Consider the following 23544-nt stretch of genomic DNA (forward strand, 5'->3'; position numbering starts at 1 on the left):
CACAACCTGGTGATATTCAGGATTACATACAAGAGCCGTCGTGCTCTGCAGCACTCAATAAAAATCTGTCACAATAGTAATTATCTTTAAACGGTGTTTATTTAAATATTTTGCACACAATAGAATACCCCAGTCACACATGGACAATGAGGAAAGATGTTAGATGGGCTTTCCTGCCAATGGTAGCCTAGGAAGTTGAATTATGACCATATTTGAGCTTTTTTCCCCTAGGTGTTAAAGGACTTCCATGCACAATACAACGCTTTGAAGCAAGCACCATCAAAAAATAATCACATAAAGAAACGGATTTCCACGATCCACAGTTTATTTCTCCAAAAATAAACGACTCTCAGTTTGATTTTTAACTGTGCACGTTTGGGGGTTTGCTTCAGTTTTTTTCCTTCTTTGCATACTTAATTTTCCATTTCTATGCTTTGTGCTTGTGGTTGGACTGTACCATTGCCACCAGGGGGAGTAGTCTACAGCCTGGTATTAATGGTATAGTCCAAACACTAAGACTAACAATAAATAAAAACAATAATATTAACTTGTGAAGAAACTGGATTAAAGTTTAAAGCAAAGCATCAAATAGAATCAGGCGACCATAATTCCTGTCATACTTTTCGGTCCATGTTTCCCAGCGGAACATAAATTCAGTCACTGTGCACCCTCTGTCGTAAAAGCAAACCCACATTTTTCTTAATGTCCTATGGAGCCCAGCTTCCAAAAACTGGGTTGTTTTGACAGCATGTATAAGGCTTGATTTGTTCTGTTCATTTACTTTGTGTTTATGAAGGCACTTAATGGGAGACTTTGTGCAGCATTTGTCAGACTCTTCTAAGGCATCTCTGCAGATACACTATATAAAACATTTGCTATAATGCACTAGATTATAGTTTTTCTGAGGATATGTGCCATTTCATGTTTGATTCAGTTCACTATATAGAAGTTTTTCTCTAATTTACTCAGTTTTCACTCACATTGACAGCATTCAAATATATACACACATGATTTAAGGCTTGTTCAGTGTCACTAGTGCTTAGAGATGATACTGTGTGCGCTGAGGAAGTAATAACAATGCTGTCCACGCTTGCTGCAGAATTTAGCAGAATTCCTTACAAACTTCCCAAGGTAGCAGTTTGTAAAGTCCATCCATAGACTTGCAGCTACTCTTTTTCAAACATCTTGCACATTGTTTGGCACTGAGTCACTGTGGGAATAAGGCTTCCTCCAGGAGCCAACACTTCCCCATACCGCCTCCAGGAAATCACCAGCACACAGTGTGTGCCGCCAGTCAAATATACAACATCTAAGACTAAACAGGCCTTTATATTGCATAATCAGTGCACTGCAGTCTGCCTAAAGTTGAAAAGGAAATGCTTTACAGGAATTAAAAAAATAATAATACATTAAAAAAAGTCTTAAATACATTTGAAAAACCTTTTTCAGTGTCACTTCAAATCAGTCTCAAGAAGTTCAGCTGAAAATTCATTTCCTCTCAGAAGACCTGCTCTCTGCCATTATGGCTCCTATCTGCTGACTAGGTCTGAGCAGTGTGTGGAGCAAACAACATAGTGGGGTGCGTCATCATCTGTCATGTGGGAGCTCAGGCCATTGCCGTTAGCTGGGCCACACATGGGAGTGCAGGTGGGATTACAGGTGCCCTTAAGTCTGTGTAGGTACTCTGCATGGACAGGCTTGTGGCTCTGCAGCACCCTTATGGCTTCATCGACCTTGAACCACTTCCTCTTCCTTCCTGTGAAGAGATTCAAGTAAAGTTGAATTGTTTGCATGTGGCTCACACAATCAGTGTTGTGCTTAATGACACTTCAATACAATGTGTGGGAAATTGTTTTAAGTCCGTAACACGTCCATCCTGATAGATGCATAACTGCTAATATGATATTGATAAATATTCGTAAAAGATCACAATAAGGTCTTGATTAAGGTAATCTAAACAAGGAACAAGAAACAAAACATTTCTCAGCATATGATTACAACATTTCAGATATTAGGTCACAGGAAACCATAAGCTCGTCCATCCCTTCTGCTCATTTCTCAGTTGGCACATCCTCGATTCCTTTCCTCATCTCCTTGCATCTTGGTCCCTCCCATCAGAAATGTGATCACAGGAGGAGAGGAAGAAAGTTGAGGAGAGAGATGAGGCAACAGGCTGTTAGCAAAATGACACATCTTTGTTTCACAACTGTCATTTTAAGGCAGTTGATATCATGTTATGATCTTGGTGAGCTATATACTTTTAAAAAATATTAAAGAACACTCTGAAAACACATCAGAGAAAAAAAAAATCATGCCGCACATCTATACTGATATGGACTGGGTAATGTGTTAGGAACGAAAGCATGCCATATCGTTTGATGGAAATGAAAATTATCAACGTACAGAGGGCTCAATTCAAGACACCCCCACATCAAAGTGAAAAGATTCTACAGCATGCTAGTCTATTTTCCCGAAATGTCACTGCAGCAACTCAAAATAGAACTCCGTAATTTGTATGGCCCCCACATGCTTGTATGCATGCCTGATAATGTGTGCACAACAGATGGTGTCCAGGGGGATCTTCTCACAAGTTGGACCAGCACATCACTGAGCTCCTGCACAGTCTGAGATGCAACCTGGCAGCATCGGATGGACTGAAACATAATGTCCCACAAGTGTTCGAGTGGATTTAGGTCAGACAAGCATGGGGCCCAGTAACATGTTCCTTCGTCCACCAGGAACTGCCTGCATACTCTTACTATTACACCATGAGGAACCCTGACCCGCTGCACCAGCATTGGGTTTGACAATGAATATAATCCCGATATCTAATGGTCAGGGTGCTGTTGCCTACCCCATAGAGCTCTGTGTGTCCCTCCATGGATAAGCCTCTCCACACTTTCACTAACCCACCACTAAATCAATCATGTTAAACAATGTTAAAGGTAGCATAACGCTCTCCACAGCTTCTGCAGACCTGGTGGACCAGCCAATTCTTGTAAATGCCAGTTGGGCTCCACAATGGCAGGCAGTGAGCGCAGGGTCCACTAGACAATGTTGAAGTCTGTTTCTGATTGTTTAGTCAAAGGTATTTACACCAGTCACCTGCTGGAAGTCAGGTAAAGCTCCATCCTGTTCATAAAGGAACAGATACTGGTCCTGCTGATGGGATCTCCCTCTAGGAGATTTGGACTACATGGGAAACTTCTGTAGAGTCCGAGTCCAGGCATCACCGCATGCTGCCGGTAGTGATACTGACCCTAGCCAATGGAGGGAAAGAATGTGGATCATTCCTGTTTTGTTAGTTGTCTCATTGTTGCCCCTCTAGTTTACCTCTAGTTATTAATTTCAATAACACCAAAGCAGCAGAGTGGCTGTAGCTCAGGAGGTAGAGCACCTACTGATCGGAAGGTTGGTGGTTCGATCCCTGGCTCCTCCAAGTCTGCATGCCAAGTATCCTTGGGCAAGATACTAACCTCAAGTTGCTCTCCGATGCATCCATCGAAGTGTGAATGTAGTTAGAAAGCACTAAGTATAGAGAAAGTGCTTGTGAGAATGGATGTGTATGGGTGAATGTGGCATGTTGTATAGAGCGCTTTGAAGAATCCATTTACTTAACTGACCAGATCAATACCCCAGAAGTTTAACTGGTAGCAGGTAAAAACTCTTCAGAGAAAGATACACAATGATACACCGGTGAATCCTAGATAATTGCTCCTCAGACAAACCTCCTCTCTTCCGTGTCCTTCAAATGCATTTAAGCAACTAAAACATTTCTTAGGGCAATACAGTGAAAATAACTTGCACAGTGGAGAAGATGAGGTGCAAATCAGAAAGAAAAAAAAAGATAAAAGGCCCATAATGAAGCTCTTGATTTGAGCACTATGGGTCGTACACAGGAAATAAGCGTAACAAACAAATCCAAAAAAGGCACAAGGCAGAAAACAGGAAAGGGCAAAGTATCCAACATACAAACAAGGCAGAGTTAGCAGGAACTAGCTGTGGCAAAGATTAAGGAAAGGAGTGTGCGTACTGCAAAGACTCAGTGTTTAGATGATTAGGGTCAGGTAGTGCTCAAAATGCATGAGATTGAAAATGAAGGAGACTCAGACTGGACCCAGTCCATAGGTGCAAACATAGAAATATAATAGTATTTTTAAACTTAGCAAAGACTTCTTGAACAAATTTTGGATACTAATATCCACAAAGCAAACCACACTGTGTGTTAATTGTATTTAAAATGCTCCAAAGGGCATGCCACCATTAAGCAAACATTGTATAATTTGTCACAGAGAGCCTGAATAAGCGCTGAGTGAGACTGCTGAATGAAAGGATGACAAAAGGATCATTTTATTCACCACACACAAAAATAAACTGTGCATGTCATGGCACCAGTGGGTGTCGGTGTGGACATGGGCATACTTCAGACAGCCCTAAACCCTAAAAAAAGTATCTTCCATAAAAATGATCTGTCCAGCAAAGCGACAGCTGGAAGTTATTTATACTTTATTCAAACTCATCTCCTCCCATTCAATTCTAGCACTTTGCTAAAGGGATTTGCCATGCTCTGTGATAACTGGAGCCTGGTGTGATAATGAGGAGGAGGATGCCTTCACTTCATGTTGGCACCCTGAAGAGTGCCACCACTACCAGCATTTAAGGAGGCGAGGGAGTCAATTCAACCTGTAGTAGTAAACCCTGTCTGTTCAGTCGCAACCCTCGTGTAGGGCAAAAGAGGACAAGTAAGGGGGGCTGCTGTGGTCAGTGATGATAACTGGAAAACAGCTGGGCACAGCAAACACTCCTCCCCCTTATGAACAGGCTGAACTCTTACTTCTGTGGGTGAAGGGAGTAAACGGCCACAACCACATTTTCCAGTCCAGTTAGAAATAGTTTACAAGTTACTCAATCCCGGGAAATGGTATTCCATTTAAAATATCAGACAGTGAAAACATCCATGAAAACATATCTAAACATGTACATCCACCTTATATGCGTTACAGTTTAGAAAAACATTCTATGTTAACTTAAAGTCAACATAGATATTGGCGACGTGTAACGAACCGCTTGCTATATTAGAGATCTCCATTCGAGCATACTTAATGTCTGACCTACATGTAATCACAACATACACCCACCAGCAACTTTATCAGTCACACCAGGCTAGTACCAGGCTGGACCCCCTTTGTCTTCAGAACTGCCTAAACCCTTTGTGGCATTGATTCAAACGATGCTCAGTTGGTATCAAGGGGTAAACGTGATGAGGAAATAGCTCCCACACATTTACACCACCAGCAGCAGCTTGAACTGCTGACACAAGGTAGAATGGATCAGTGCTTTCAAGGCGTTCATGTCAAATTTTGACCCTGCTGCCCGCAGAAATTAAGACTCATCAGACCAGATGTTTTTCCAATCTCATGTTGTCTACTTTTGGTGAACCTGAGTGAATTGTAGCCTTTTCTGTTCTTAGCTGACTGGCTGAGTGCCACTTTTTAGCTGTAAAGTCTAGAGATGGCTGTGTGGAACAATCCCAGCAGATCAGCAGCTTCTGAAATACTCAGATCCACCTGACACCAACAACCACGATACATTAAAAAAAAAATCACGTTAGCTCCCTATTCTGATGCTCGGTTTGAACTTCAGCAGGTCATCCTGACCATGCCCACGTGCCTAAATGCACTTGGTTGCTGCCATCTGATTGGTTGATTAGATGAGCATTAATGAGCAGTTGAACAGGTATGCTAATATAAATCAATTTAAACCAGTTTATTTACAATTCAGGCTGAATTTGTGAAAAAATAAAAATAAAATCTACAGCTAAATGAAGTGTTGAACTGCACTGCGGAAAGTTATGAGCACAGTTGCATGTCATTTTATTTTGACAATCAGCCAACACAGGATGAAGGAAGAGGCAAAAAGACAATACAGCCATTGTGAAAGACATAATCTGGGAAACTGCTACTCAGTTCATGAATCTGTTATTCATGTTTTCCATAAAACAGACACATGGGCAGACATGTTCAATTGTCCAATTGTTCTGTTAAGAATTTTAGATCAGGGGTGTCAAACCGAATGCCCGGGAGCCAGAATCGGCCGGGTAAGGATTTCAATCCAGCCCACTTGATGGTTTTGGAAAATGTGAAGGATGGCTTCAACTGTGGACTATTATCTGCTTTACTTTATTTCCTACTGAAAAAGACCTGCTCCCATGCCATTCATATTACACCAAAGTAAAAGATAATTAATCGAAAAGTACCTGTTTTTATCTACAATAGAAATTTCTGTTTTGTTTTTTTACAATGGGTCCACAGTAACAGAAACATTTCTTCATCTCAGTTCTTTCTAAACGACAAACTTTTGAAATTGCACTTCTTTTTTAGTATTAAGACATCTGAGGGATTTAAATTGTAGTTAAACTTCCTTAAGTGGATTGGAAGTAGGGGTTTCAGTCTTCCGCCCCATTCCAGATCAAAGCTGTATGTGGCCCTCGGTGTAAAATGAGTTTGCCATCCCTGATTTAGATCAAATGAATCAGTGGAGCTGTTACACATTCCTCGTTGTGTTTTGTTCCTCTTCATTCTGCTTATGGAGTCATCTTATGTGTGCCACCTTCAAAGGCAGTAGATTATCTGAAGACTAATGCTATGTATGAGTTTATAATCCCTTTCACATTTATGCGAATCAAAATGTGTAACCTAAGCACTTAGTTGAGGCATGTTTAATGTGAGCAAGTGATTCTGGTAAAAAACAAAAAAAAACAAAAAAAAAAACCTTGCCAATGCACGATCTTAAGCCAAGATCTTGAACTAAGAGACTGAAAGCCCTGAAACTCAACCCTGAAATAGAACATGTAATGCAAAAAGTTGCTAAAACCTTTTGCTTGCTTTTGTTTTTTTGTTTTTTTTAATAAACCACAGGATCTCAAAAAACATGCATATGAGGGATGCCCGTAAAAAGGAGAACACAAAAAAACCCCTCAAAAATCTTGTTACCACAGGAATATTTTTCACTCTTTTCCCCTTGGCTGCTAGAATAAGATACTATAATAAGACAAAGAGGGACACAGAGGCATACCAATGTTCACAGAGTCTTCCCAGTCTTCCAGCATCTCCGTCACCACGAGGGTGTAGACATAAGTCCTGTGCTTTCTGTCTTGATTGTGCTGCAAAGGTTTACATGAAGAGAAAATGAATTTATGTTTTTCTGACAAACCACCAACGCAGTGCGTGCAAAGCCTTCATTAAAAAAGGCAAAAACTGTGATTAGCCGTACCATTTCTTTTATAGAAACTCCATGAACTAAACAAGTTGATTGTCTGACCACAGACATACAAAAACGCTAGGTGCGGCAGTAGGATGATTTTATACAGCACTATGTATCGCGACATGATTACAAATTACAATTTTTCATAACATACCTCGAATATCCCAAGCAGTCTGCCGAGCTTTCCCTTTACACCAGCCTGCACACATAAATCAGAGTCATTATTAAAAGTGATTGTCCACAAGTCATAATCTAAAATATTCAGGTGAAACTGTCCTTTCAACACACTGTGCAGCGAGATCACTTGGATTCGCGTCATATATGATCCCAGGTAGACATAAACATAGTCTAAATGACAGAAACACGAGACAGGGGGCTTAGCTCAAGTATAGTACACAGTTAGGACACAGCTATCATTTACAGTATCAAACCATAACAGACATCCCGGTCATTGCTGTAATGTCTTCCAGACTTCTTTAAAAAAGCACACTAAAATGCACACAACGGCCTACAAGGCTTTACAAATTTATGCACAAATAAAAATTAACAAATGAGGCTCAATCCGCTTTGAATCGCCTTTATCCTGATCTGCGTCAGCTCCGTGAGGCGCAGGATGTGGGCAACTGGAACCCCTTCCTAAATGTCACTGCCATACTTCAAAGCTGTCAGCACACTGCTATCCATGTCAGAAGCTCACAGCTCACTTTGCTGTGAACAATCTGGCCAGCCACCAGCAGCCTCCTTTCTTAAACCACAGCATGATAAGCTGGCTATCCATGCATCCTTGCCACATATTTCTACTTCTGTTCTGGATTTTTGGCTGGTAGAACAACAGGAGCGACTTGTACTGTGAACAGCGATGACACTTCTGACAAAGATTTACTGATTTCACTTTCAGTTTAATGTGTCTGTCCTTTGAGCCCATGATGCATACATTGCAATCAGAATATATGATACTGAGATGGAAATTAGCCCCCCAGTGTTCAAAGTCATGAAATGTCATGATTTTTTTTATTTATCTTCCACTTAAATAATGAGATAATTCCTTGGAAAACCAATAAACATTATCAGCTGACAACTGATAAAATTCCCTATACTTATTACTTTTTAACACTATGGTAACTTTGTGTCACTTCCAGTATTAATGGAGCCAAAAATGGTTACTAATCTCAAGGAAACTTCGGAATGCTGCTTTTTATATTGTGCTCTGCATGAAAAATAACACTGTCTCCGTGAGAGGTGATTATGGAAAAGTCTGGAGCCACCTCTCATTTCTTTACATTTTGATTCCCAAGTACTAAAAAGTGGTTTTGACCAATAGTTCTCCAGGCTTTATTCAAAGGATTCTTTGTTTGTTTGTTTGGACATTAGTTGCTTTTTTACTCATTTTAAGTCAGCTTCTTGTACCTCATAATTTTCATATGAAAGTTTTTGGTTTTGTTAAGGCAAACCTGTGAATAATTCAAGCATAGAAAAGGCAAATAGCAGGCAACTTAGCAAAGATCCCATTTTTAATTGTATCTTTAGCCACTTCGTGTCCTTTTGCAAAAACAAAATCATTTGTATGCATTTCTTTAGTTTATGAAAAATGATAGCACAGCTTGAAAAATACAAAACAGCCTTTTTTACACCTAAAAAAATGTATCTACAGCAGTTAGTGGCAATCTGTTTAACATGGTAGATTCACCATGTAATACATGACATGAAAATGAACCCAAACATACTGCCAGTGCAGTAAAATCATACCTGGATATGAAAACAAACAATGAAATTCCATCAGTCATGGATTTGCCCCCTCAGAGCCCGGACTTCAACATTATTAAAGCAGTGTAAGATCATCTTGACAGAGAACGGTATGAACGGCAGTCAACATCCAAGATGAGCTTTAAATGTCCTTCAACAAAAACACGTATTCCCACATACGTTTCAATAAGTCACTGCACCTATTTCCTATTTTCATTGCAAAATATAAAGAAATGGGGTGTCGTTCATCACTTTGCGCAGTACTGTATAGATCCTAGGCTTTAACCAACAATGCATGCAAACAATAGAAACGTCTTTATGGGTTTAATTAATGAACAATCAATTCACCTCTTCATACACCTCCCTGACAGCAGCTCCACAGGGCTCCTCATCAGGCTCCATTCCCCCTCCTGGCACGATCCACTGGTCTGGATGGCGACTGCTGCTCACCAACAGCACCTGCCAAGGAGAGAGAGCCCTCCGTCAGGCCTCTGCTACTGAGGTTGGGGTGCAAAAAGCACAGCAACAGCATGCCCGAGTTCAGCGTCCGTCAGCACGGACGCGGTGGCCAAACGAACTGCTCGTCATTCAGCAGACGCATGTCGAACATCTCGCATATCATTCCAGTCATTCACTTCATTTACTTAATGCAACATGAGCGCTGTGCGAATGATGCTGATCTGCGTGTCACAGTCTTTGGCACATAATTTAAATAGACGAATGAGAACAACTAATGTAATGATTCATGTATCGGCCTGTTTTTAGTTGTCAGTGGATTTAATGAAAGATAATTCATAATCTGGAATCTATTAACAGTACGGCCAGCTTTAGCGTTTTGAGTAGTACCAACATCAAATGTTATATTTAATCCCACTGCGTTTGAAGAAGTACAAATCAACGTTCTAACCCAAAGAAATATCCTAAAGCTGCACACTATTTTTAACTGCCATCCAGCCAATGCAGTTTGATGTTTTGATGACGAAGTTACTTGACCTTAAACCCAGTCCAGCATCACTGACCCACATTGAGTTCATGTAGGACTGCCTTCTGAAACCTTAACACTGGGCAACCAACTCACTCTCCAGTCAGGCTAACACTCACCTGTGTTAAAAACGCCAGTCGAATAAACCCTTTCCACATTAAACACAGCTGTCACAGCAGAGGTTTCCCTTCTGTAAGATCTTTCTGCTCACGCTCCAAAATGGAAGCAACTTTGTGAAGCGCCTAATGGTAACATCTTCATATCATCAAAGCTGATCTCTTTGGGTAATAAATGCTTAATGTCATTTATCACCCAATATATATGGGTGATATATACCCAGTGTATATGAGTGTAACACTTTCTCACTCTGCTCCTTTATTTACAAACTCTCTAGAAACCATGTGATTTATTTTTAACAGTGCAACTCTGTCCATATCTATGAGTGAATAAAATACTAAGTTATTAAGGTAAAAGTCACTTCAATGTCCAAGTTCATACTCTTCCACAGCAGACACATCTCTCTACGCATTTACTCTGCTCAGTGAGCTAATTTATTTAGCCATGGCATTGCCAAAATCTTAGTTAAAATCAAATGTATGTGTTTACTCCACATCATGGCTTCTACTTTCTATGGCTACTCACATTAAGCCACAAAGAGGAAGGCCAATTATTTTAGCTGGTTTTGTATTCCAGGTGACACATCTCATCTTAAACGAATCCGCGCAGGGTCCAGGGGACTGTAGAAACACCGCAAGTTGCCTCAGTGACACAAATCCACACAACGTACACATGCATGCGCAATTTCACACAAACGGCATGTGAAGCACGTAGGCACTTGTACAGACACAGCTACTCGCACCCAGACAACAGGCTTTCCAAAAACCACCAGATCAGCAGTTACCTCTCTGTATCAAAACAAAGAGCTTAGGAGAGGAGGTTAATGACCCCGACAGGCACCAAACACGATCGGGGGAAAGTGAGGAAGCGTTTGAAGTGGGCAGAACCCCGACATCTTTACAGTCTGATCCCAGTCCGGCCAAACTCTACGGGCTGAACGATGTGTTAATGCCTTTCAAAAGAAGCTAAATTTAAAAGGCAACCTTTGTCTCAGTAAATGCCTTAATTAAGGATTCACTGCTTGTAAAATACTTACATTGGTGTCTAAAAATAACAATTTATCAGCAAATAATAATAAGAATACATTTTATCTATAGGCACCTTTTCAAGTAGGAAGCAGAAACTTAAAATTAATGTGATTAAAGGGAAACCAGGGAAACTGTTGAAAGACAGGAGTGATATGTTCTGTGGAAAGGGTTCGGGTAATGACAAGAGGAGCAGTATTTTGGACCAGCTGAACTCTAGAGGGAAGCCTGTGTGGATACAATTACAATAATCAATACCAGATGCAACCGGTCAAAATAAAAACTTTGACAGACCTTCAGAAAGCCTGGAGAACTTTTTCTCAAGACAAGGCAGGCTTTGTGGAATATAATATAAGGAAATCAGTTACGGATCAAGACTTTTCCACAGAAATGTGTGGTTACATAGCTGTGGACATGTAAAAATAAGTAAATGAATAAATATATGACGTATCAATATGTTGTGAAACCATACATCAGGTGCCACTGAGTGGGGGTGGGGGGATGTCCCCGGACAGATAACTGGTGCATCTCCCCACTGTACCTCTATCCAATAAAAATGTATATACAAATTTCAATTTAAAAGTCAACTCCATTCTGATAAGTGATAAGCTGCTTCTGCTCAGCTCTGCTGTTTCACTAAAGCGATGGTTGGGGCTTTAAGTCAGTCACTTAAAACAGATTATTATGGATTTCCAACTCTTGTTTGGTTTTTATATGTACCCATTTTCAGTTATCTCAACTATAAAAGCAGGAAACTAACTAGGCATATAATTCTTTTCTTTCTCTCTTTGCCAGCCATATTTTTCAAGTAACCTATATTTGAAAACAGCAAAATAAAACTGGAAATTCTGTAGTGTGCCACCCCAATATTTTTGGTGACCTCCATACGGCTACCCCTATGAAAAAATTCTGGAGGCGCCCCTGGTAGGGGCCCAGGCACAAGGAGCAGGAAAGGAAATCTGTCAGGGAGTAGCAAGTGGCTGTACCTTGTTTCTATAAATTGCAACTCATGGGTCACTTGGAGTTTAGCACACTGTAACAGCCACTCAGCCCCCTACTCATCATATCACATGTGGCCCAGAGTTAGTCTGCGTCACTAGGCAGACACATTTAGACCCAGCACAAAACAACGGTAATATTAACAAACTTAAAAGTTTCTTATCCAAACTGGCGCATCACTGAATAATAATTTGTGTTTCAGTCAATGTCTGTGCTTGTTATATGACATACATCACTACGTACACGTGCTGTATACTTACACATTTCCACGAATGACAAAATAATAGGCGACTGATTACACGTAACACGTTAAAACCTCATATTCAGCTCTCTAATTTAAAGACAAACATTTCTTTCACGTGAGTAAAATGGCTGAGAACATTTGCTTTATGGTTGCGTCATCATTTGAATCAAAAAGTAGAACCAACTGGCCTCAGGAGTAGCAGGTATCTCAGCAAAATTAGATTTAGTAAAACCGCATCAGCTGATGTGTTGGAAAACAAACTCTGCACTACTTTATTTATGACAGGAGGTGTTTATGGGCCCATAGCTGTGAAATATATGCAGAGACTGCTCTGCGTTAGAGATAACTGGGACGATTTTATGAGCAATCTGGATGTCCTTCTTGGCAAGAACGTGAAAAACGATGATCTCCTGTTGAGTGCCAGCTGCAGCCACACACCCTGTAACAGGTCAAATATTTGCCCCCCTCCAACCTTCACCTCTGCCCAGCACCTCAATTAAAGACGAGCCACGTGAACGCGCTCCCCACACACTGAAAGTCAGCCAGACGCGCGATAAAGCAGGCTGCTGTACTGTCAGGCACAGCGGTTAATTTGGGACTGTGTCAAAAATAGAGCGTGTTAATAAAAGCCCTCTCCTCCTACAAATGGTTTAACTTCACAGCTTACCTCGTCCTCTGTTTCGTTTTTGAAACACAGACACGCCGCTCTCCTCTTGAACCCTTCGACGTCGTACGTCCTGGTCTGGTTGGGCTTAAACTTCATCATATAGAGGCCTTTTTTTCCGGAGGCAGGGAAGTGTTGGGAAATCGGGCTTCAACCAGTCGCTGATTAAAGTGCTTTCAGTAATATCCAACAATATCGCAGCTTGGCTTCTTCAGACACTTCCAGACAAACCATGCAGCTGGTCCATTCATTCCTGCGCTCCGAGCGCGCGTCAGGCTGCATCTGGTGTTGTGCTCTGCTGCTTTAGTGCCGCTGTCAACACGCAGACTGGCTCACATCACGCTGTGGTGGCTGAGCTGCGACCAGCTGACCTGAGAGCTGCGCAGCAACAAGCCCGTCAGTCCCCACCTTACATCCGTGTTTATCACTGCGACGCACAGGCCGAACAGAAACGAGTCTCCTTTATGGAAGAGAAAAGGTGACTGAGCTGCGAGATGGAGTTGCTGTTAAAACTCTCCAAATCCAGCCAGGATGGACTTGAAGAGCGTGTTAATGCCCACGATAATAAGTGCACTGACTCATTTTTAATGCAGAAAACCGAACAGATCCAAACATTTCATGTCACAAATAACACAGAAAAGGTCAATTATTTTTTAAAGGCTTAATGGCACACAGATGATTTTATTCATTGTGATTTATTTATTTATTGCACGAGCACGTGAGTAAAACGCTTACCTGTTGCGTCTTGATTCTTGAGATAGTCAAATTTTCCCTTTAAACGAACAAAACTAAAAAATGCAGGCTTGCGTAAAACTTTCAAAGCTTGGGGTGCCCTCTAGTGGAAGTAGGCAGTCCTTATTTACCTGTATTCACTTGAGGAAGCAATGTGTTTAAAGAAAAAAGAGGGAAAAAAAAGGTTGGGGTGTTTGTATTATTAGTGACTGTCCAAATCAGAACCAATGATAACTGGCAGCCGTTTCTGTTTGAAAGCGCTTAAGCTAAACAAATAGTCTTGATTATTATGAATGAGCCTAACATACATCCAAAGTTGCACTGACTCACACAAGGATTAAAAGGGTTTGTGAAAAGTTAAGAACTGAACCATGTTTTGCAAACACAGGTATTAAAAATCAGGAGTACAGTGTGGCAGCTGAAGTTTTCCAGGTCAGATGAAACAACTCGCAATACAGAGATCCAAGCCACATCCATGTGGCAAGTGGCAATCACTGAAGATTTTAGGCACCATGATTTTCTGTAGTTTGAAATTACTGCTTTTAACCCTGACTGGAATTCTGAATAATGCCAGTAACAGCTATAAGAACGTCATGAATTTGATTTTGTGTGGACTAAACTAGCAAATAAATGTTAATATTAAGATCTTCTTGTAGTGAACTTGAGTAGCAGGGTTTCTGCATGGTTTTAAAAATCAATAATAATGCATTTTAAGGTCTTATTGTGCAATATATTTTGCCACAACTGCAAGATGAGCATACAATTCCTTCTGATTTTCTTTGGACATTGGCTGCTATGTAACTCCTTTTCAGTCCAGTTCTTGTACCTGGCCACTTTCAGAAGAATGTTTTTGTTTCTTGAGCCACATAACACTAAGCGATCATTATTCAAGCATTTTAAGATTTAGGGAAAAAAAATCCAGCAAAGACCTGAAATAGAACTGGACAGATCCAATTTGACTTTTCGTTGATCCATTAATGTTCACTGAAATGGTCTTAGTGGAGAGGTGGCTGTCAACAAATCTTTAAGGAAGAGAAAGAGGGAGAAAAGGCTGAGGCATCCCAAATTACACAGGACCGTAAAGCAGTGGCAACAGGTTTGACGGAGGGATGAATCCTAATGTGAAATTTCGGGTTCAAACTGTCTTCAGAGGTGGTGATGAGAGAGGTACAACAGTGCTTACAGCTTTCTGCAAAACACGACAGAGGTTCTGTCATGGTTTGGGGCTCCATTTCAGTTTAGTGGTGTTCAGGATCTTGTCAAAATGATGGAATCGTGAATGCAGATTTTTATCCATGCAATACCATCTGGAAAGATCTGCCATGATTGTCAGGAGCTTCATTTTTGCCATGACAATGATCCAAAACATACTGCCAATACATTAAAAGCATACATGACAAAAAAAACCTACATTGAACATCTTCAGTCACGGTTTGGTTTGCCAGACTTCAACATTACTGCGTGGAATCATCTTAACAGAGACAAGAACAAAAAACAACCAGCATTCAAAGCAAAGCTCTGCGTGTCCTTTAAGAAGCCTGGAGAACTATTCCTGAAGACTACTTAAAGAAAATACAAGAAAGGTTCCTGAGAGAGTTCAGGCTGTGTTGAAGAATAAAGGTGGTCAGATCAAATATTCAGTCGAGCTTTTTAGAATTGTACAAACTCAGTTTTTGCCTTATGTACTGTATTTACATGTACGTTTGCATTATCCAATAAATTTCCCACTTTCCTAGCAAACTAAAAAGAAATGAGAGAAGGCCCAAGACATTTGCCCAGTACTGTAGAGTACTGAAAAAAAGATTGCCATCATGCATTGAAAGCAGTTCCAATACTAAGTATTATCTGGTAAGTATGAATGCCATTCTAGTGACAAATATCTAATACCAGCTCAAAAAAAAACAAAAAAGTGGTGGCTGATAAAACTCGCTCTTAAGTTTGCAATTTTTCATTTCACTTGGATTCCAGTTACCTTTTTTGTCGTATAAATATTTAACATCCCAAAGTGTTACTATGGTTCCAGTCCTTTTATTACAGATTGGAAGAAGTATAAAAACACCCTGGATTGTTTTTGTTGACCTAAGAAGTACGCAACATGCCGCTAAAGATAATGAAAGGCTGCATTTTGCAGATATATAAAGCAGTTACTGTCTTTGTGTTAGTCAGCACATTGCTGGTATGCCTGCCTCCATTTGTGTTTGCACATTTCTATAAATCACTGCATTGTTTTTCCATTTTCCTAAAATGTAAAGAGGAAGTTGGGTCTATAATCTGTCTCTCCCCGTTTGCCCTGTAATGGCTTTTCGCCTTATGATAGATATATAGGGTTAGACTCCACCCCCGTCCCCCTTGAACGGTGAACTGTCCGTAACTGTGTGTGTACAAATTACAAACCAACTTGGACACAATGTACCACATGTCCTATTAAGAATCACAGTCAGGTATTTATTAATCAACAGAATTTATTTACAGAACATAAAAGTTTGTAGTTGGACTGTTTCATATCATTCTGAGAGCAGGAAAACATTTCACCTTCAGATTAACAAAGAATGAATTTACACAAAGTGAAATGAATACAGACTTTACAGCCAAAGCCCAGTCACAACAGTCAAGAGTCAAAGCCTTCATTGTACTTTTGGTGTGATCTCCTCCACAATGCAGCATCTCTTCTCACACACCAATCACAACACCCCAGTTCCCGCTTTCATCAACTGACTGTTCAAATGTAACCGCACTGCTTTTTGAAATAAATGCCAGTGAGAGCAGGTAAACCACAGAGTTTTGCAGAATTAAACTGATGACGTAAGGGGCCGAAAAACAAGAGCAGTTAGTATGCTAACAGCAAGAAAAGATTCACATGTAAAAGACAAGATATGGTAACAACACATACTGTATGTGCTAAAACTAAAGAAAGGTCCACAATGTCCACTGAACCCACCACACACACTCTCATGCCATCCACAAAAGTACTGTACATCCAAGTCCACACTGAGAGTGGCTGGAAAAGTTAATGTGACAGTGGCAGGCTCAGTTTGGTTCTCAGTCATCTCAGTTTATATTTAACAAATCCAGATTGACTCGAAGAAGCAGCACAGCGATGATTGTTTATGCGTCCTACTGGGCAAACCTACACAGGACTAAACCTTCTCCAGGCGAGCGCCTACAAAAACAGTGGGCTAGTAGAGTTAGCTGCTTTTAATGAACAGCAACACGATAAAACAAAGTTAAAAGAAACATAAAAAGCATATCATGTTATCCACATCTAAGCCAGTCTCTAACTCAGCTTATTCCCCTGCTCCAAAATTGTGCCCCCTCCCCCCTGGAAAAAAAAAAACGTGTGATGCAAGACACCTTTTCCCCTCAGTGGACAAAGAAAGCTAGATGAGTAGATCTAAAACCTCTGCCCATGCATTTGAATAGTAGTGAGTCAGGACAAAGACAGCTCGTAATTTCTAGTGTGCATTTAAATCACCAAATGTCAGCAGTATATATATATATATATTTTGTGTGTGTACTTTTAGTGTGTATACATATATAAGAAAATCTGACATGTATATACACTAAAAGATGGTGTCCTTTAAATGCAAATAAAGCAGGAGGTGGTCTTGGCAGCACATGAGTTGTGTTCATACAATTTGCTTCCACTTCTGTCTCCAAGAGGCTGCTTTACACTTCATTTTTGTTTCCAGCATAAAGCCTGGTCCATGTCTTGGCTGCAAAGTAAAATAAAAAATACATCAATTTTAAAGGAAAACATAACTTAAAAGAAAAATATTCCATATTAATTGTGTGTGATATAAGTGACTTGTTTATATACAGAGATGAAGTGGCACGATTATGGGTAATGCTCCTGCATTATCATCATCATGCCATAATTTTAGTCAAGGATCAACATCACAACTGCCCAATCACATTGTTGTGATGTCATAACATTGCAATGTGGGGAGGGGGGAAAGAAAAAAAAAGGTCACAGCTTATATAAAACTCTCTTTGATAACGAATGGTAAGCATTTCAAGTGTTCTCTTTAATAATCTTTAATTTCGAGACTATAATAACTTTATTATCAAATCAGGATTGCTGTTACCTAAATTTGGTTAGTCATGGTGGTTTGCCTGTGATAGTTTTTAAAAAGCATTTGCTAACTTCTTCATAACTGCAATGTTGATTGTGGACCAAGATTATCATAACAACGTAGGAGCATCAAACTGGCTAACAACATCATGAATAATGAGGTAAATCTTATCTTTACACCACGCCAGATCATGGCTCTCACCGGTTTCTATGGCTTCAGCTTCACTGCTCTTCCACTTCTCTGCAACATCATTTGCTAGGGGATCGTCAGGGTTGGGTGCACTTAGTAAAGCCTGGATTGAGAGCAGCACTGTACGAATCTGCAGAGCTGGTGACCATTTATCTATTAAAAAATAAAAATAAAAACAAAGACAAGTGTAGTCAAATAAAAAAATGCATACAGGCAAAACACATGAAAAGTGACCAATGATCCTGTTTAGGAAGAGACTTTTAATAAGAGACAATATATTCTTTGTCTCTGATATGATGGTGAAAGGCATGATTAATATTCTCATAGATTTTTAAGCTACAATACTGGCTTACCTTTCAAAATGTCAAGACATATTCTTCCCAACTTGTCAACGTTTGGATGATAAATTTTGGTCATAAAACGTACTTTAGGAGCTGCCATGGGATATTCCTCTGGTAAAAAGAGTTCAAGTCTAAATGTGCCTCCTTCGAAAGGTGAGTCCTGAGGTCCAGCGATGACCACGTGAAAGTAGCGGGCATTGGCTTCATCTGGCTCTGCCTTGATGCCTGGGACAGGCTCTGCAAGCAAGCGCTGAGTTTCCTGGAAAAATAAAGAAAGCGGAAACAAAGGAAGGAGAAGGAATTAGATAAATTAGAATACCAAGTCCATAAAGGTCATTTTGGGGAACTGCTTTTGAATGTTGTATTAAAGACATCTGATAATACCGGGCAATCACAGGTATGATGGTTTCAGATAATATGGTTCCAGATTTGTGCCAACAGGAAATTTTCTAAAAACCTAAATATAACATAAAATAAGACGTTACACATTCCTTACATGGTCTGGCCAGTAGAGTGACTGGAAGTCCATTTATTGTGCTTCTACAGTCTGCAGCATTTGTAGCTGAATAAAGGCAATGTGCAGTCTTCATATACAGGTGCAAAGTAGTTTATAAAATACATCACTGGAAGTCGATAATAGTAATATATATTTCAATATTCTTAAGAATAAGTGACACTAATAATTTATCTTTTCATATCAGCTGATATATTGATTCTGGGTCATTAACGGCGTTTCCGGTGATATCTCGTAGAGCTAGTCAGATGGCCTCATATTTGACTCTAGAATACATTGATATACAGAGGAGTGCATGGTCCACTCAATGACAGCAAGGTACCCAAGTCCTGTGGCTTCAAAACAAGGCAAAATCATCACCCTACCACCACTGTGCTTGACATTTGGCATGAGGTGTTTGTGCTGATATGTTGTGTTCACTTAGGTCTCCTCTGTCCAAAGGATCCCCCAACCCACAAGTCTTAGTCAAAAAAAAAAGGGGGGGGGGGGGGCAATTTAACAGCTCCTAACAAAGCACTCTGCAAAATGTGCAAGAAAACTGTTCTTACAGAAGGTGTAAAAAGGCTCCAAAAGATAAGATACCAGCAGCTCGTGATGTGTGACCCCTACTTAAATGACACAACCAAACACAGCTGAAGCACTCAATATGACAGGAAGCGCAAATGCAAATTTGCGATCTGATTGCATAATACGAAGGCACGTTTTTAAGCAGCTGGTTAGCAAGCTCAACACAAAATACATCTCAATTTCCTTGAGTTATCATGATTTATCTTTAAAGGTTTGGCTTACATGCAACTTTGCAAACCTAAGTGGCGCTGCCTTGTTCTTTTTAGGAGGAGACTTTCTCCTGGAAACACTTTCAAACAACACATACTAGTTCAATCTCTTTCTAACTGTGTTTTAAAGAACTTTAAAATTCCAACAGCGGCCTGCAGAGTTGGAGATTTAGCTCTTGGGGTTTTTTTGCAGTTTCTTTGAGCATTGCACAATCCGAACTTGAGGGAAATTTGCTGGGATGCCCACTCCTGTGAGATTGTGCCTAAATGCCCCAAAGTGGCAAAACCTGCCAATCAATTAATCATGTGCATTTGATTAGCAGCACCTGGCTGCTATCTGCATTCTTGATTCCCAATGAAGCAGTAAGGATAAACTTGGTTTTCACAGGACTCAAGTATTTACTGTTGAATAAGTTGAACAAAACTGTTTCGTTATTTTCTCAGTTTTAAAAATGATAGTCTCTTCTTTTGCTGTTTGAAATGCACAACTGACTCCAACAAAACAAACTTTACAGTATTCAAAATATAATTGAATAAATGTTCCAACAACCACCACACTCGTCTTTTACACTCGTTTCCTCCATGCAACTGCGAGTGAGATTCCTGAAATGTTTCAGATAACCCACAGACAAAACCATGCAGTGAAAACACAGACAGTAGAGGGGCTCCCAGTCCCAGTCACACGCTCTCAGGGCTCAAGGGCTCGTCCCATCAAGTACTGTTCCCAGCCCTTCCACCTTTTCCCACCAAGTCTGTGCTGTGGCCTGCTTCCTCACACACCTGGACACTACACGTGTCCAGGTGTAGTGTCCAGCATAGATAAAGGCTGGAACCCACCAAATCAATTGTACTGTATTGGTTTTAACATTCACTCAATTATTTTTGCACACATTTCTGTATAATAAGGTAACGAACGTGGATAGTCAACCACAAAAAGTCCCCTTTTTATTGATGTGTGTGCTAATAAAAAGCTTGTGTCTGCAACAACAGATCTAGAAGGAAACAAAAGTGAGGAATCAACTACATTTGGAAAGCTTGGTTGAGAAAATGCACACTCAGGAAAACACAGAAAAATGGGAAAATGACACATTACCCTGCTAAGAAGGCAAACGAGTGAAAATGTATTTTAATCATTGAACGGTGACCCTAAACGTAACATAACAAATACAACAAGCAGTCACACTCGTTCTAAAAACATGGACCCCTCGCCCAAAAAAAAATCGTCAGGTTGAGTGTAACGCAGGTGTGGATTTTTGATTTGGGGTGGCGTACAGAAAAGGAAACTCTAAAGGCCTTAAATATGTCAACTTAACAACAGTTTTACAAATCATTAAGCTCGTTAAGTAAATTAGCAAGTCATAATGTTATCAGAAAGTCATTCGCCTTGTTGAAGTAACCACAGTGGGAGCGATTTCATTCATCCAATTTGTGCAGTTTTTAAAACACGTTTTAATTACCTTACTAACCTTTAACTCCCAATGGTTGCCAAAAATAAAAATAAATAACGAAAAAAAAAATAAAACGGGTGTGTGATTTTAAGTTATTGCAGTATACAGTAAAGGCACGAGGCTTGCAGTGTCGGGCTTTATTAAAATACAAGCAATGCTAAACAACTAGCCGGCGTTAGCATTTTTAGCTAGCCAGCCTTTCTGACAGCACTACAAGCAACTTGAGAACACCAGAAAAATATATTTAGACAAGTATATTTAGAAAAGGTAAGGACTTTTATCCGCCATCGTTACAGCACGGTGGTGTATTTTTAACCCGCCGTGTCTCGGCGTATGTGGGTGCAGAAACGAAGCGGAAGTTACTTTAACAAACAACCCGTTAGCCAGCGAGATGCTAATGTTAGCACACAAAACTGCTCGCCGGGCGCACCACCAGAGCGTTTAGGAGTTTGTGGCTGTGATTGTGGCATTTTTGCCGTTACTACGAAAGGCATGCTGTTGCTTGAGGCCTGATTTTTTTTTCTTTTTACCTTAATGATCCTGCGGGGCAGTCCTGCCATCTTGTCTTAAATGCGGGCTTTTTAGCTCTCAGTGCCTTCTTTCTGTCGTTGGCATTGACAGCAAACACACGTCTTCCGGGTTCTCTGCGTCACGGTGATAGTGAATGGAGGGACGTGAACGTGACTTACACAGCAGCTGCTTGTCTAACACACTCACGATGCAAACATGTTTCTCGAATGGTTAAAAAATATTATTCCAAGTAAAGGTAACGTCTTCTTAAGGTAAGCCCTAATGGAAAACAATAAATATGGGTAACGTGGACTGGCCTGTACGTTTAATTTTTAATAGCATAACATGAAAAAAAAAAGAAGAAGCGAACAGTTACTGGCAAGTTTAAAAAAAATTCAACTAAGAAAAAACAGATTTATGAGATTTATGTGACATGAGTGATATTTATAGTGATATATATTTATGCATCCAAAATTGAGCTTGACCAATATCTGCAGTGGCTCATATGGACAAGCCAAATGGCTTCCAGAGAAAAGTTTTATGTTCAGACAAAATAAACAATTAGCTATTTGGCCACAATGACACAAGGTAATGCCTTTAAGCTGAAGGAGACTGTACTAACTATCTAGCATGGTGGTGGTAGCACCATTTCCTAAGGCTGTTCCGCTGTCATTAGTTCTGGTACATTGCACAAAATAGATGTGATAATAAAAAGGGGGGATTAACTTCAAATTCTTCAGTGATTCTTGACAGTGATCTGATATCCACATCAAAAGCGGTTTTGGAATGGATAACGCATACTAACATTAAACTTCTCAAATGGCCATCCCAAATCCCCAAACTTAATCCTACTTAAAAATTTGTGGGCTGCATTTAAAAGCTGTGTCCATTCAAGGAAACCAACCAATTTAAATGAACTCTACCAATTCTGCCAAGAAGAGTGTTCAGATATTCATCCAGTTCCATCCAGTAAATGTTGCACCAACATTTATCAGAATCAGAATCAGAATACTTTATTAATCCCGAAGGAAATTAGGGTTACAGCAGGCAGCACGCTAATAGCGCATGCGCACTTACAAAGGAACCTTCTGACCAACTTTACACAAACATCACATTGGGGAGACATGTCAGAAAGGTAGGCTGATAGGAAAAAAACAACGAAAATACATAACATGAGGTAAGAGGAGGAGAAAAAAAACTCCACTCAGACTGAGCTCCTAGTGGGAGAACAGTTTGATAACAGAAAAAACACCTCAGCACAAAAAGCACATGACTATCAATACACCATAGAAACACAAGACAAGCAACAGGGGCGGGTAAAGGGTAAGAGAGAGCCGGTGTAGACAGCGCATCCGGTCCTGCAGCATGTCTGCACTGGTTCAGTCGACTGCCATCTTCCCTGGTAGGGCACAAGCATCGAAGCCGTTTGGAACGGGAGGGGGGATCAGTGTGTGCATATCAGTGTATGTGTGTGTGTGTGTGTGTGTGTGTCCAGAGTTCAGCTGAGACGGTGTCCTTCGCCCCGCCAGGCTAAGTAAACAGTCTTCCAGCCAACCCAGGTGGCCTTGCATGGAATGGGGGGAACAGTCTAAACACAGTCGTTATCAGGGTGTTTTGTTCAGCTCCAGCCTTGAGACCGCAGCTGGCGCCGAAGGGGTCTCCGCATGAAGTGATGGTGGTTTTTACTTTAGTGCAAACAACTCATATGAATTTCAGAGCTGTTCTAACAGTCCAACACTGGTCTCTCAATCTCCCGTTGGAGAGCCGCGAGCTTTCTATGATGTTATCCAAACTTACGTTCCGTGATGTTGTCGTTCTTTTTGCTTAAAGAGCAGGTTCTGAGAACTCACGACCGCAGTGCACTTCCCAAGATGTGATCCAATTTGCGCTCAAAGGTGTTATTCAAGATAGCCCCTCCAGATGT

At 40.4% G+C, this 23544-nt stretch overlaps 2 protein-coding genes across 2 annotated transcripts; both read right to left on the bottom strand.

Moving 5' to 3' along the window:
* Positions 1–95: 95 nt before the first annotated feature.
* nudt4a (nudix (nucleoside diphosphate linked moiety X)-type motif 4a) lies at positions 96–13368 on the bottom strand. Its single transcript, XM_085281826.1, has 5 exons — positions 13041–13368; positions 9355–9465; positions 7418–7462; positions 7075–7162; positions 96–1756 (listed from the first exon to the last, which is right to left on the bottom strand). Exons 1-5 carry the CDS (start codon positions 13137–13139, stop codon positions 1530–1532), a joined length of 570 nt encoding a protein of 189 aa, XP_085137952.1. The 5' UTR covers positions 13140–13368; the 3' UTR covers positions 96–1529.
* Positions 13369–16213: 2845 nt separating this feature from the next.
* On the bottom strand, positions 16214–21796 carry ube2na (ubiquitin-conjugating enzyme E2Na). The gene is made up of 4 exons (XM_085281828.1): positions 21641–21796; positions 18385–18631; positions 18044–18184; positions 16214–17482 (listed from the first exon to the last, which is right to left on the bottom strand). The coding sequence occupies exons 1-4, from the start codon at positions 21668–21670 to the stop codon at positions 17436–17438; spliced, it is 465 nt and encodes a 154-aa protein (XP_085137954.1). The 5' UTR covers positions 21671–21796; the 3' UTR covers positions 16214–17435.
* Positions 21797–23544: the final 1748 nt, after the last annotated feature.

This window comes from Mchenga conophoros, linkage group LG7 (assembly GCF_057382185.1).
Source record: "Mchenga conophoros isolate Kocher_MC1m ecotype Shallow Benthic linkage group LG7, M_conophoros_male_GT1.1, whole genome shotgun sequence".
NCBI lineage: Eukaryota > Metazoa > Chordata > Actinopteri > Cichliformes > Cichlidae > Mchenga > Mchenga conophoros.

What these genes read in the sequence shown, in the direction of transcription:
- nudt4a (XM_085281826.1), bottom strand. Translation starts at nt 13,139, where the DNA reads ATGATGAAGTTTAAGCCCAACCAGACCAGGACGTACGACGTCGAAGGG. An exon ending in AAAACGAAACAGAGGACGAG is followed by an intron (nt 9,466 to 13,040) that starts GTAAGCTGTGAA and finishes TCTCCTTGGCAG; the next exon opens with GTGCTGTTGGTGAGCAGCAG. An exon ending in GACTGCTTGGGATATTCGAG is followed by an intron (nt 7,163 to 7,417) that starts GTATGTTATGAA and finishes AAACCTTTGCAG; the next exon opens with CACAATCAAGACAGAAAGCA.
- ube2na (XM_085281828.1), bottom strand. Translation starts at nt 21,670, where the DNA reads ATGGCAGGACTGCCCCGCAGGATCATTAAG. An exon ending in ATGTCTTGACATTTTGAAAG is followed by an intron (nt 18,185 to 18,384) that starts GTAAGCCAGTAT and finishes ATTTTTTAATAG; the next exon opens with ATAAATGGTCACCAGCTCTG. An exon ending in AGCTGAAGCCATAGAAACCG is followed by an intron (nt 17,483 to 18,043) that starts GTGAGAGCCATG and finishes TTTACTTTGCAG; the next exon opens with CCAAGACATGGACCAGGCTT.